Source organism: Gymnoscopelus braueri (genome assembly GCF_963280865.1).
Source record: "Gymnoscopelus braueri genome assembly, chromosome: 22".
Lineage (NCBI taxonomy): Eukaryota > Metazoa > Chordata > Actinopteri > Myctophiformes > Myctophidae > Gymnoscopelus > Gymnoscopelus braueri.
Genome location: NC_137624.1, coordinates 7,704,783 through 7,720,738, shown reverse-complemented (window position 1 = coordinate 7,720,738; position 15,956 = coordinate 7,704,783). Strand labels below are relative to the sequence as shown.

Here is a 15,956-nt window from a genome sequence, read left to right as displayed (position 1 = left end):
GATAGTTGTGTACCTATTTAACATGACAGTTACACTGCCATAATGCCTGCACATGACCAGTTAAGAAAGAAAACACCCTTGCCCTTTCACCTTATTCTCACACGGTAGCATTGAACTGATCCCCATGAACAACTGTCAGTTGCATAGACTACAGTACCCAAGATGCATTGCTGTATTGTATGAGACTTCCTGATTACTCCCAAGGAGTAGTCACGTGACACCACCACACCGTGTTGCCAGATTGTAAGAGAAACAAGCGGCCAAGTCTATAAAAGTCACAAAACAAATGTTTAGAATATTAAACATTTTTTGCACCATGATTACATATGAATCTGGGGTTCCTTCACTTGAACACTGTTTAGTAGTCATATTTGCTGTGACTTACAGAACACAATCCCAAAGTCACTTATAATAAGCAGACATGGCAACACTGATTTGATACACATGCTGTGTTTTCCTATCCTGGCTTGAGTACATGTCTGAATTTGACTTCTTGTCTTATATTAAGCCCCGTTGCACACTGATTGTCTACGACAGCCTTGATAAGTATAAACATATTATAAAAGCATTTGAGCAAGCAGTAGCAATACAACTGTTGGAAGCTCTGCTTGAAGCTTCAGAGCCAACTAGATAGCACTGCACCATTGTGGGTATTCCCAGAGTCAAGAGTGCCTCAGCAGAACAGCATTAGAACTTAGAAGCAGTACTTATTTTGGAAAAAGATTTGGCCCAAAAATAGCTCCATTACTTCTATACCTTAAGCAAACAATAATAATAATAATAATAATCATCTAAAATAGCCAAGTTTCATTACCTGATGAGGTAAAGGGGAGTAGCCTACATGGGAAGCAAGCCTGCTGTGTTAACTGTGCAGTGTTGAACAAACAAAGCTTTTACATGGCAACAAGCATGCTATGTTAGCTTTAAGCTACAAACAATTCGATTTTTCCACATGGGAAGCAAGCATGCTATGTTAACTGTGCAGTGCTGTATAACAAACAAAGATTCTACATGCAGCAGTATGCTATGTTAGCTTTAAGCTACAAACAATTCCAGCTTTCCACATGGTAAAAGGGAGTAGCCTACAACCAAGCTTCTACTGTACATGGGCAGCAAGCATGCTGTATTAGCTTTGAGCTACAACAATTCCAAACTTCTACATGGCAGCAAGCATGCTATGTTAGCTTAAGGCTTAAGCTATGAGCACAGTAGTGTTAGCAGCAATAATAGAAAAAGCATTGGCTGCTGTAGCAGTGGTAAAAGTCAGCATCATTAGCAAAATCATCTCCATAGCACCAAAATATCATAGAGCAGCACACAAAGCGTAGATAAGCAGCAGATGACAGCTCGCAGCAGCTAGCAAAATGCATTGGTTCAGCAACCAAGGAATTTGAAAATTTGAAAACCTACAGCTGTACAACCGGCACTGACAGCCAAGCACATAGAATGAACAGAGAACAGGCTGCTTAAATGAACCACCTGAGATGCACTGTGGGTATGAGGGCGTGAGTGAGTTAGCTTGTAGCAAATGAGAATGACAAGGGGTTGAACGTATGCCTTAAAGGAGTACAACTGAATAAGCTTGTTGCGAATGGGGGGGTCCGGGGAGTGTGAATGAAGTATATAAACATTCTGCCTTCCGTGTCTACATGAACTATCGTTACACTGAATATCCAGTAGAACTATATAGTCATCATGGGTGCGGGCGGGTGTCACAGACCGAAAATAGCAGATCTACAAGCTCACAACACGTCGCGCTGCGACGCGTTGTGAGCTTGTAGATCTGCTATTTTCGGCATGCAGCTACTGTAAGTGAAAATTTCGATGGCATCACGGCCCGCCAAAAAGAAATTTTAGTGGACTAAATCAACTGTAGATTTAGTCTACTAAAATCTTATGATATTTAGTCAACTAAAACTAGATTAAAGTAAAACATTTCAGGTGACTAAAATATGACTAAAACTAAACAGAATTTTATTCAAAAGACTATGACTAAAACTAAATCAAAATTTGCTGTCAACACTGATTCTATGACTAGTCTTTGGAAGAGACGACTTTATTTAACTAATTTTAACCTCATGGATCCTTACAGAAGACTTCATGCCAGGAGTGGCAGCTTGATCCTTTCTCTTAAAGGTGTGCTCAGCATGGGTTTATTCCATCCTTAGACTTCAATATCGCAGCGCCATGAACTCACTGTGCTGGATCAATGGATACGCATGCTCCCCAATGGCATTGCTCCACATTACTGTGCTATAATTATTTCTAACACATCTCTGTTATTGTTGTTTTTTGCTGTTGAGGAACCAAAACCAAAGAATTGTACCCTTGTGTACCTGGAAAGGCTTTCTCTCTGTTAGGGCTGCAACTATATTATTTCCTTGCAATTTTTCTATTGCTAACTTTTTTGATTAATCAAATAATCAAGAAGCAAGTTTTATATAATTTATATAAAAAATATATACAGTATATTTACATTTCGACAAATCTATTAAACACTAAAGTCCTATTTAATATTTTGTCGCAATAAAAATAATAATGAAAATAGCTGATCTACAAGCTCACGATGCTTTACATCAGCTATTTTCACCACTCAAAAAGTTAGTTTTAAAGAATTTCACATACAATGACATGCCCAAAATAGGATAGATTATTAATCTATCATTTTATTAATTTGTTTGATTGACTGTCTCTCTCCTTTCCTCATCTCTCTCCCAGGAGTCGGAGCTTCTCTCCCCGGGCATTGTTATAAACAGTGTCTCCTCCTCCCCCTCCTCTCCTTCCCTGGAGGGAAGCCGGCATCTGAGCCGCAGCAACATTGACATTCCTCATAGCAGCTGTGGTGCTGAAGACACCAGGAAACAGCTTCCACGCAAACGCAGCGACTCCTCCACGTACGAACTAGACACCATCAAACAGCACCAGGCCTTCCTGTCCAGGTCTGATGGAAAAACGCACACACACACACACACACACACACACACACACACACACACACACACACACACACACACACACACACACACACACACACACACACACACACACACACACACACACACACACACACAGTCAGATAGCAAGACAGGTAGACAGACATAGACAGATACACAGACACACACACACACGCGCGCGCCGAGAACCCGTCTAATTTATCTAAATCTACAATGCGCTCCTACATTGCAGGGAAATACTGCACTGGGAGACAGCGCTACACTTTAGACTGAGCTGGTCTAAGGCGCTATCACTCTCTGGCTAACTGAGTAATGCGCCAATAATGCGCCAGACCACACCTCACTGTAAGACCAACACGCCCCACGCACAATTGGTAATTATAAAACGTGGGTGCTGGGCGGGAAAATGACAACTGCGTCGGTTGGAAACTAGCAATGACAATGGCACTGCGTTTTTGTGCCCGTATTGCGCCGGGTGTAAGAAACTGAAATGCTTTTTGACACCAAAGGGTCTGAATGACAAGCCAAAGAAAATAATAAAGGCGGCCACAAATTGATATAAAGACGAGCTGCAATCTAAGCTGAAGAAGCACAAACATGATGCTGAAGACTATCAAAGAAATGAGTTATATGACTGGGAAACAGTGGTGGAAGTGCTTCACTTTTGAGTATTTCAAATTTCCAGTACTTTTACTTCTACTCCACTACATCTCGGAGGCAAATATTATACTTTTACTCCACTACAATTATTTGAAAACTTTAGTTACTAGTTACTTTGTAGATTTTGATTATCGTTACAAAACATACATTAACCACCATTTTTCGGCCATTTGAAAATAGCCAATCTACAAGCTCACAATGCATTGCGATGCGACGCATTGTGAGCTTGTAGATCTGCTATTTTCAAAAAGATGTGAAATGGGCCATTCTGTATAGTAAGTACTTTCTACTTTTGGTACTTTAGGTATATTTTACCAATATTTTTGTACTCAAGTAAATTTTGCGGACTTTTTACCTATTATTTTATTTATGGGGGCGGAATCTGCCAATGCTTTGTCGATGCAAATGTGTGGATTCGAGTGAAAGATGCGTAAGACCATGAATCCACGCATTTGCATTGACAAAGCATTGGCAGATTCCACCCCATAGGTAAAATAAAAGTGCGATGTGACCGCGCCCTAACAGAGTATTTCTACATTGCAGTATTGATACTTTTACAGTACTTAAGTAAAAAAAAATCGCATTTTTTTCAACACTGCTGCAATAAAAGACATGACATCCTCCAAGCCAGCTGGTGGCAAATTGCACACGGGAGGGTGTGAACTCAGTGGAGCGTCCTGACCTGTAGCAGCACAGTTTATATTCCCACAGGAAATTCATCCATGGAGAAGGTTATCTGTTTTGATAGTGACTCAGGTGTTCCCTCGATCCCTCTTTTTTTTTGATGTACACAGCATTGTGAGCTTGTATAGATCTGCTATTTTCAAAAGATTTTTATACATTTGAAAACTTGAAATGGGACATTCTGCATAATGAGTACCTTTTAGTTTTTGTGCTTTAAGTACATTTTGATGCCAATACTTTTATAGTTTTACTCAAGTACATTTTGAATTCCGGACTTTTACTTGACATGGTATTTCTACCATGCAGTATTGATACTTTTACTTAAGTAAAACATTTGAGTACTTTTTACGCCACTGGTCACCTGACACGTCACCTAGTCCTAATAAGCTCCCTTGGATTGGATGCATACAATACATTGGCCATAATATTGCGATATTTATAATACAGTAACATCAAACTTCACACATTAGTGCAGACTGTCTAATAATAATAAACTCAGCACGGACATAGCAGAATCGGTGGTTCTGGACAACCGCGTATCCAACCGACTCGAGGCCGGGCACGGCACTCCCACGCAGTGGTGGAAGAAGTATTCACTTACTTAAGTAAAAGCAGCAATACCACAACATAAAAATACTCTGTTATAAGTAAAAGGCATGTGTTCAAAATGTTACTTGAGTAAAAGTATCAAAAGTATTGGCATCAAAATATACTTGAAGTACCAAAAGTAAAAGTACTAAAATGTTTGAAAATAACCGATCTACAGGCTCACAATGTGTTGCATTGCGACGAGATACGTGAACTACAGACACATGCACACACACACACACACACACACACACACACACACACACACACACACACACACACACACACACACACACACACACACACACACACACACACACACACACACACACACTCGGACAGAGATTTTGCATTTAGAGTAGCATCATGAGTTTATCACCTCAACGACAGTTTGATGTCCAATGTGATTTAGATAGCATGATGTTTAGACAGATGCTATGTTCATTGTTTGCCTGGTATCCTACTCTCTTTGAGGCACTCCACTGTTCTCTCTACTCTCTATTTATGGGACTATTTACCTTGTTGTTTATTGACTAGAGCTCATGCTTACTCTGCTCATTCCCGTCTCGCATTTGTAAGTCGCTCTGGATACGAGCGTCTGCTAAATGCCCAAATCGTGTCTGAGAGAAGAAATGTTGTACTCTACTTGTGTGAAAAGCACTGCCGCTGGGCTTCTAAATATCATGAATACAAATTGTGGATCTGTGCTCAGAAATTCTCTCAGCTCTTGGTTTTTCTGATGTAGGCCCAGGCCGCAAGGGCATTTGAATATGCAGTAGATCAGTGGTTCTCAAACCTTTTCATGTTAAGGACCCCGAAAATGTATTTGGCCGCGGACCCCCATCTCAAAATATTTTGTTCCAGGGACCCCCAGAAGAAAAGATTTTGAGTTACAAATGTTCCCTTGAAAAAATATATATTCAAAGATTTGCACAAATGTTCACGATTTTTCAAAAATAGCCAAAGTATAAAATATGGATAAAGGGGTTAAAATGATTGTGACGCTTTATTAACAAATTTTGCTGGGGACCCCCTGGTACCCCCCCAAGAACCAATGCAGTAGATCACATTATTGGTGTTGCATGTTATGACTGTCGCATGTTATGACTGTCTTGATTATTGAAAGGTTTCCTTGTTGGTACAGCAGGCGATTGAAAGCAGTGGCTTTGTGTGTGAAATTACATTGTGTGCCTTAATCCATTTAGACCGGGAACGCATCTGTGTCATTTTAAGATTTCTTGGGCTATTCAAAAATAGCAGATATACAAGCTCATAGCGCGGCACTGAGCTTGTAGATCTGCTACGTTTTTTAAATCGTGAAAATTATTTTGTGCAAATCAGAATACATATATTTAAATTTGTAAAATATTTTGTTCCAGGGACCCCCAGAAGCAAAGATTTGAGTTACAAATGTTCGCTTTACAAAGTATGTATTCAAAGACTTGCACACATTTTCACGATGTAAAAAACTATGTAAAAATATAGCAGATCTACAAGCTCATACACTCGGTGCCGTGCTACGAGCTTGTATATCTGCTATTTTTTCAATAGCCAAAGAAATCTTAAAATGACAACCGGTCTTAATGGGTTAACTGTACAACACACTGTCAATTGCTGTGAGGAACAGTCTGCAAGAAATGTTGTCTGGGTCAGTGATGGAAGGTCAGCTCCCACCAGCTGGTTTCTCAGATTGGATGCATGGTCTCTTGTTGACAATAGGAGGTCGTGCGGTTAAGCACCATTTTATACTTTCAAAAGTAGTGAAAATATCAGATCTGCAAAATCACAAGGCATCTCGTTGTGAGCATAGATTGAAAAAAAAAGCAACCCGCAACTATGAATATTTACAAGCGACTTTAATGGTTAGGATGGGTAAATGCAGAGGAGCAGTGGACACTGTTAGGGGTTAAGTGTCTTGCTCAGGGACACTTTGACACATAGACTGGGCCAGCCAGGGGCGATCCTGGGACCTTCTGATTCATCTTCATGTCCAGCTGTTTTCTATTCTAGCTATTTCTTTGAATATTTTTTGAAAGATTTGCCTATAATGACATGCCCAAAATAGGAAGGGATGCCAGGTCTAAAGCGGTTAAACATTTGTTGAGTGCATGGGTTCAGATTCTATGATGTGCCAGTGTTTTCGAATGATGGATTCAGAATCCATTCATCCCTGCCAAGGCATGAATGCTGGATTATACAATCAAATCTAGGCTCAGATACTGTGGATCTGGTACAGTTAAAACAGTCTGCTTGTGATACAATTTCAAAGTGGCAAATGTGTCTGCACAAACTGTTCGTGTTCATGCCGTCTTTGTTGAACATGTTTGTCTAGCTGTAGGCAGACTTCTCTTGAGTGGAATATGGGATTGAAGGATTGTCTTGTAACACAGAATTTATGTCAGTGCTTGCAGAACAAAGTCTGTTTGATATGGAATCAACACAGTCTCATAAATATTTGTATCTGATGGAGCGCCGATGGCCGGGTGGTGGGCTTTGGTGCCTGCCTGGTAGCCAGCGTGTCCCAGGTTCATTTCCCGAGACCAGCGGCGTGTCACTCCACAGCTCTCTCCCCTGTTTCCTGTGTCTCTCGGCTATGCTGTCGAAGTGAAGGGCGAAATAAAAGATGCTTTCCAGAGGAGAGAAAATGTCTTTAGTGTACATCTTCCAGTTGGAAATGAAGCGAAGGAACAGGTTGCATTGGTTATTGAAGATGATTTCTTTCTTTTTTTTAAAGATTTTTTGGGGGTCTTTTTATGCCTTTATTTAGAGAGGGATAGGGAAAGTAGGCTGACAGGAAATGGGGAGAGAGATGCGGGGTGACACGCAGCAAAGGTCGTCGGGAACGGGAGTCGAACCCGCTACACGCTGTCAGGCTGGCATTGCAGCCTTGGGTGCCTGGACCGTCACGCAACGGCCCAGGCCGAAGATGATTTCTTGTTTGAAGATACCATGCACAGCACAGAGAAGCAAAACTGAGAGCCAATGCCATTTGTGCCCCATGCTCGTGCCTGACACCTGGTGGTAGAAATCAGAACCGAACAGAAATACTGTTCTGTGTGCTGATTGAAGGGAAACTCGTCAGTCTGTAGGACCCATTCAAATGGTACATTTGTATTGATGTATAATTTGTGTGGCAACACCGTGGATTAAAGCCGTGGAGCAACACAAGCCCTTAGTGAGAAAGTTAGAACAAAGGAGACATCGAATCCGAGGTGATAAGGTTAATTCTCTCCTTTCTTTATTTGTCGACAAGGAGAATCCAGAATGGTGACTGCAAGGGTCCAGGAACGCAGCACACTGCTACTCTCTAAACAACATGTTTATATACAGTATATTCGAAAGAGACGCTGTTTAACAAGAGCTCCTCCTCTGTCTCTTATCAGCCAATCGGGAGCTGAACCGTCGTGGCCGGGCGGACAGCTACTGCGCATAATGTACTAAGATCACACAGTACATGGGAGTCAATTTTGCAATATCTAATTTCAGTACAGAACCATGTTTCACAATGAAGTTTTGTTATTAGATTAATACTTTGTACAACATACACTTTAGAATGATACCAGGAATTACATTCTTATTCATCTGTAAACAATAGTTAACTTAAAAGACTTTAATGACACAGCATCCATTCATGTGAATACGTTTTACTTCTCCTGGCTTTTTACCTATATTAAACCTACACAGGCCGTAGTTAAATACTTTTGTTCATTTTAACTTCAGTATATATTTTCACATTTCAACCCAGTATTTTAACTGAGTCTGTAGCTCTGTTAGTAAAACAGGGCTGGGGGAGACACTGCTCTCACAGACATGTTAACTAGCTCCACAGGGTGGTGAGCCTCAACCGAAATGAATACAATGGGACAAAAGCTTTCTAGTCCAGGTGTCAACACATGCTTCTTTTGTTATCCAAAGTGAGGTGTTGTCTCTGTCACAGAGGCTGTCTTTACACTGTAAATGGCCAGGTTTCCCCCACTCTTCCTGTCCTGTCTTTTTGGGGAACATTGGGCAGACTTCTATATTTTAACTAATTCTGTGTACTAATTAAACAAGTGGAGTTCTGGCTCATTTTAGGTATGATTATGGCTGGACGATATACTTCATAAACCCCTCTCGGAAGACTTATAACGTCTTCCGTAATTCAGAGCTCGGGCGAAAGAAGATATCTTTCAGCACAAAATCATAATCCAAACCTCTGACTGGAAAACAACCTGCAAAAACGATTAGTTTATACCCCTCTTGATTGTAGAATGGTACCTATACAAAGCCACAAAATAAAACCAAAATACTTCATTAAAGAAACCAATTAATATCATTCAGAATCTGTACCTCAGTTCAACCTGCAAAAAGACATCATGAATACATTATGACATGTGGTTTACATAAGGGACTGCGCGCTTACAGAAGGACAATTTTCTGTTTTTTCTCCTCTTTTTTCGCTTAAACTAACAAACGCAATTCTTCTTCTTCCTGTATTTAGGAAATGTTCAGTCCTTGAAGCAAAAACTGTTCACAGCTTGGGGCAAGAAAAAGAAAAAGGGTTGAAATTGATGAAGATCTTTGTTATCTGCGTCAACGGGCATAGGGTATGGGCGTGATGTGTCATTCTTCAAGAGACACACCAGCTTTCTGACACGTGCATGGAATCCCCTTGACCTGGACACCCGTTATCCTCTGTTTGTGGCCTCGATCTGTAGATTTGAAGGTTTACACTGCTTCTGTGAGGTCACACCCTGGGCTCCTGTAGAGCTGACTGGGGGAGGTAGAATCCTCTCCTGGTGTGTAGCTCACTTTGGCAGCAGAAACAGTGATGGGTAGAGGTTGTCTCATAGCCGCTGTCATCTCCACCAACATGATTCGTTCGACCTCTCATCGACACCTGGTTCTGCAGCCTGAGTCCTCTGACAGCCGTTCCTCTCCTCAGCCGCTCTCCATCTATTAGCACGAGAACATTTGGGGAAAAAACGTCCCTACTCTTTCCTAGAAAGTACCACATGCACCTACCCACCTCAATACACACACACAAGAGGTGTTACTCATTCACTCAATTTAGTTCATGCAAAGATATTAGTGTAGGTCATTAAAAACTCAAAATTAAATATTAATCTGGCCTATGAACTGGTCAATTTGTTCCAAAAAATACTATGTCCAAACCCCAATTTTTAAATGTTTCCCTTTATACCTCCCCTCTTGAGACATAAGGCAATACTATTGGACATTATGTCTCATCAAACCCCAAAAGACCAATAAAGAACTGAAGTTCTCCTGAAAAGAATGTCATACGGACGTGTTATATGTTTCATTTCTCCACGGTTTCTCATTACTGACAACTATTTATCATTTGTGTATGCTCACCGAACCAGTTTACTGGATCTATCCCAATCCACACCTTACTGTGGAAATGGTTAAACAATTTAGTCCTAATTTTTACAATAGTTTTACACGAAATTCCTGTGACACTTTCCTATAGCAGGAAAGAAATACAAGTGTCAAAAAGACCAACAGCACCTCCAGCTCCTTCCAACAATCCATCCTATACTAGGTTCAGATTTTGTACAAATTTAGTCAACCACCTGAAAGCATATTAGACTCTATGCTAAATCTCCAATTAGAATATGGACAGTGATCAGTATTATGTTTCAAAATAGGTAGAAAATGAAAGTTGCTGCTTTTTTTTTTTTTTCTTTTTTTTTTTTTTTCCTCATCAAGCCATAGTCTGATCATGTCAAGTTCAACGGTGACTCAGGGTTTTCTTTTCTTGTCAACAACGGTTTATGTATTCCATCATTGCCCTACGTCACCTGTTCCAATATGTCCAGCCTCCATCACAGTCTAAAGTAATGTCTCTGTACGTTTCTTTTCAAATGTCTCTAGCCATGTACCGCCTTGTCATCCATGCGGCAGGGAGCAATAACTGGAGTGAATTGTCCAGGTAGTGGACAATCTCGTGCAAAATGATCCATCTGATAACATCTGTAACACCGCTTGCCCATGGCTCCAGACAAACGTTTGGACATACGACGTAGTCGATCTGTACCTTGCAGTGCAGGTACCGGGGGCACCCGTGGCACCAACTCTGACTCAGTCCATTGCATGTAAGGGGTGTGAGTCTGCTGTGGTGCAGACTGATAGCCACCTGGATGGGGACCGGCCGTTGATAGACTGTGTGTACCTGTTGCACCACCCGGTCGACTCCCTGGGGTGAAGCCGGAACATCACTTTGCTTAGGACCAGAGACAGACGGCCTGAAACCTGGTGAAAACTGTGGGGTACCTTGAAGAGCTGGGGCTGACAGTGGGGCAATGGGGTTGACAGCCGGTGGTGTCTGGTTACACTGGCGCCAAGCATGTCCATGTTTCTGACAGATGTAGCACGGCCCTCTGAAGGGACCATCATGATGTCGTCGTAACGGCCGTGGGTTTGCTTGTCCGTCACCTATTTCCTGGACACCTGCTCCCAGCCCGTCTCCACTGTCACTGCAATGCCCTGTGTCCAGGGCTGACAATTGGTCGATAGGTTTCTCACCCGGTGGCGTAGTGGGATCAGAAGATGAAACGCTCTTCTCAGCTGGTTCTGGGTGCACCTGTGCGGTTGTCATCCTGGCTTGGTATCTTACATAAGCCTTATTTAATTTTTTACCCTTTTTGAAAAACAATTTAAACACTGTATTCTCCTTTGCCCCTGTGTCTGAGCAATCTTTCTGATATGCTCTGGCAAGCATTCCTAATGTGTCAATAATTTCTGGGTCGAATATGCTGTCTTGTGGCCAAGACCCATAAAAGTTTTGGCCAATTATCCTCCCATTGTCCCAAAATCATATTGATCACGTCAATGAAAGAATCATTTTGTTCCAAGGAACTCTGCTGCTGCCCCATAATTATTGATCAAATATCCAAATGATATTAAATCACAATTATTGTTACGTTATTTCGACCTCTATAGGTGTTCCCCTCTGGAATCAGATCTTACTTACAATATGGTTATTCTTTATCTAAAAATCACACACAAATCATAAATGTCTTGAGTCCACAACGGACCTCTGTCAGTACTTTAAGAACAGTTTTGAAGGAGTATTGATATGAGAATATTATAATGCAAGTGTGACGTGTCTTTATCACTCAGCACACATGTGAGTCAACCCAATAGCGTTGCTCATATATCCTAAGTATAACAGTATAGAACTATAAGTGTGTGTATGTATGAACGATAATTAAAGATTAAATTACTTCAAAAGCTTACTTGAACTGTCTCTTAATATTCCAAATCAACCATAAGACAAATGTTTGAATTTGTATAAATTTGTAAGTCTGGTCAAGACATTACTTTAATCCCAGACATGAACCGTCCTCTATTAGCCAGGACTGGAAACAACTCGAATGTGGCGCTCCCCTCCCACGGAAAGCTATTGATAGACATGAACGGATTAAATTAGAAAAAAATAATCATGCAGTACAGACAAACAACATTAATCAAACATACTTAGACACCATAGAATACCAATAGGCTGAATAACTTGTTAGATAAAGACTGTGAAAAGAAGAGTTAACTCTATAAGTCAGAAATGTTAAAACACTAACGAGCACAGACCCTCCAAGCTTCTCATTCATACAGTGGAAATGCAACCTTCGTCTCGACCACTAGGTGGAGTCAGTCAAATGTTTGGACGTGTCAATCACTGGAAGGGGCGGTTTCATGAATACACACCATTCCCACTGGAAGCCACGTCACCACACACTAACCTAAATATATCTCTCAACCACCAGAGGGCGACAATCGACGAACTAAAATGAGAACACAATGTTCTGTAGTTCTGAGTTCTACCTTTGTGGTAGAAAACTACAACTCCCAAACTGTCTACTTGGGAAAGAGATGGACACTTCCTGTTCAGACGTCATAACTAACGCTATGTACACAAAATAATTCAAGTGGGGATTATTTTTTACAAACCGTTAAAAAAATTAACAGATTCCAACTTACTTCTTTGAAAAGATACTAATCACTAAATCTTCAATTATGTACACGGTCGTTCCGACGTTTATAGGAAAAAAACATCTTAAAACGTGCACTCAAAAACGGTGACCTATACTTTTACATTCAGTATGAGCGAATTCGTCAGTCTTAAAAATAGCCACTCTAGGCTTCACAAAAATTTTATAGTAGAATATCTGCTTCTAGCAGCCAGGAGACTGCGACTGCCTTTATCCAAAAACATCAGTCAAATAGCATAGAACAGCACCTCAGTAAAGAATTCAAACCAATACACCTCTGTACTAGTACAAATAAAATTAAGGTATTCTCAGTCTGTCAAAGTAATATATAGTATCGCTCAGCCAAACGGCCAATACACTAAAAAACTTTTAACTTAACACCCAACCTTAATTATCCTTTTTAACACTTCTTTTCCTCTTTATTATTATTATTATTTCACGTACTCAACACAATACTTTAGCACAAATCGAAATAATTAATCTACTCCTATGTATTTATTACATTTAACAATTATTTTCGTCCTTTTTTTTTTACAACTACATTCAACAATCCAAAAGGATCATTTTCATTGTTTTTTAGGCCTATATAGTCACATCTATGTAATTTCAACACAAGTCCTTAGATAATAATTTCATACTATTTATGTCAGCTTAATCATCCCCTCACGACACATAAAACAATTGAAATGTGTCGAAAACGGATACCAACACGCCAATAAGTCATTTGTGTCACCACCACAAATATACCCATTGAAAAATGAATCATGGGAAAGTCATCTGCATCAACACTGCAAATAAATTCCCATTAAAGCCATTTGCATCAACACTGCAAATAAAGTCACATCAAAGCCATCTGCATCAACACTGCAAATAAACTCACATTAAAGCCATCTGCATCAACACTGCAAATAAACTCACATTAAAGCCATCTGCATCAACACTGCAAATAAACTCACATTAAAGCCATCTGCATCAACACTGCAAATAAACTCACATTAAAGAATGACTTCGAGTTTACGCGACCAGCGCATATGCCAACTCATCCAACAACACTGCATCAACAATTCTCATCACAACTAAGTGCTTCAATCACCACAACAGACACATTCCTAACTCATCCAGCACAAGCCTACATCACAACACAAAGCATCAAACACATACTTGAGCACAGCTACCAACCGTCAAACCGAAACAACTTCACAGAACTATAAGTATGAACAATGGAAATACTACGAAATTAAATAAAGGCCACACCACTTTCTCCACATGCATAATAGCAACCAACCATAAATTGACGAAATATACTGCTACCACGAAAGCAGAATAAACCGCATAGAAGAGTTATTGTAACAATGTTATAAGTGAAAAGAAATAAAGCAAATACAATTTAAACCACACACACCATAGCCGTGCTACTATGAATGCAGTAAAAACAGCATATAGAAACAATGGAAGTCTATTAGAAGGGGAGAATTATATTAACCAAGCTATCCTAAAATATCACACGCATGTAAATGGCTTAAGGCACAATTCACCCAATATGAAGATTAGGTTTCCTGTGGCAAACGCCTTGCGAAAAAGCTCACAATATTTGTAGCCTACAAGCTGTGAAATAAATCATGAAAAGCCAATCAAAATAAAGAAACTACACCAAGATGTGTGAAAAGAAAAGAGAATAGGGGAAATAAAGCAGACGCATAACAAGCCTACAAAACAAAGGTCCCTAAAACTACAAAGCAAGATGGCCGAAAAACCGCAACACAATGGAGCTATAGCTTTTTAAAATCTGATCTCAGCACCAAACGTAATCACCAAAGGACAATTATCACACGCCGAAGCCCAACAAAATATGCTTCACCCGTGTGTCTAAGAAAGGCGAAAAAAATTTAGGCCTACTACAAATCCAATCGCCATTACCCACAAGATAATAACGGTTATAAGCAGCACACACAGTGTAGCCATGAATGGGACATGTAGAAATATACCCGAAAGACTCCGTGCTCCTGAAAATGCACAAAGACATTTCAAATAAGCACTAAGAACTAGCAAAAGCTAGCAAGAAAAGAAAAAAGAAAAGAGTCAGAAGAAAGACAGACATGAGCTGTGTTTTGACAAAGAGAGCATAATGGAAGAAAAATGAGAAATAGCCAGCCAAATTTTCATGCAGAGAACTGTGTAACCTTAGTCACACCTAACAATAAGAGCATGTTTTTAGTAGAAAAACACAAAGTGTTTGCAGAGTCACTGTACAAGCCCCAACCATAAACGCAACGTATTTCGCAAGTATTCCTAGACAGAAACAAAACATCTATTCGCCAAAAACATCACCTACATACTTTTCAAATATAACCATACAGCGACACGATCACACTTTTTCCAAGGGAAAGGTCCGAGTATGATGGGACGTTGAATAACTCCCACTCTTCGCAACTCAAACAATGACTTCAAAGAAAGTATATATCTGCCGCTGAACAAAAAATCCTGCCTCTTAAGCCAACCGCACCTACATACAGTGGCACTTCTTACACATCTATCATAGACATTTTACGGGCTAAGTATCACACTAAGTATACCGCGCGCCTATATCTCTGAACGCTTGTACACACGCTCAGAGTTTATAACAGGGTCTACGTAAAAAATAAACATGGCATCCCAGACGCCACACATAAGCACTGAGTGTTGGCTCTATACTCTCACGCTCAAAACTAATATCATTGATTGTCCGACTTCATACGTCAGTGCGTCGCAGTTCCCGAACGCATTTCGAGTACACACAATTTGCCACTAAACACTCCATACCATTATAACAACTCAAAGGATGAGGGAAGGGCAGCCGACAAAGCAAGGTCCGACCTGTCGTGATCCCCCAGTTTCAATCTGCAGTATCAAGATACGCTGAAGTCATATAATATGAAAGTCCCTGCGTCCTATTCATGCGCATAACGAGCGTATCCTGTTACCAGATATATTGACCGCCTTACCAATGTAAAAACAAAACAAACAAACTAAAACAAACCGCATGAATCTTCTAAGAAGACCCACACAACCCGTTCTATTGTACCCCAAAGTACCCCTTTATCCC

General features: G+C 40.4%; 1 protein-coding gene across 4 annotated transcripts in view; it reads left to right on the top strand.

Moving 5' to 3' along the window:
* Nucleotides 1-15,956, top strand: part of pitpnm2 (phosphatidylinositol transfer protein, membrane-associated 2) — a 90,368-nt gene that overhangs the window by 51,096 nt on the left and 23,316 nt on the right. For all 4 annotated transcript variants that reach the window (XM_080418879.1, XM_080418881.1, XM_080418878.1 and 1 more), the window contains exon 15: nucleotides 2,719-2,939. In XM_080418879.1, coding sequence (XP_080275005.1) covers nucleotides 2,719-2,939 — 221 coding nt within the window. The remainder of the gene's footprint in view (nucleotides 1-2,718; nucleotides 2,940-15,956) is intronic.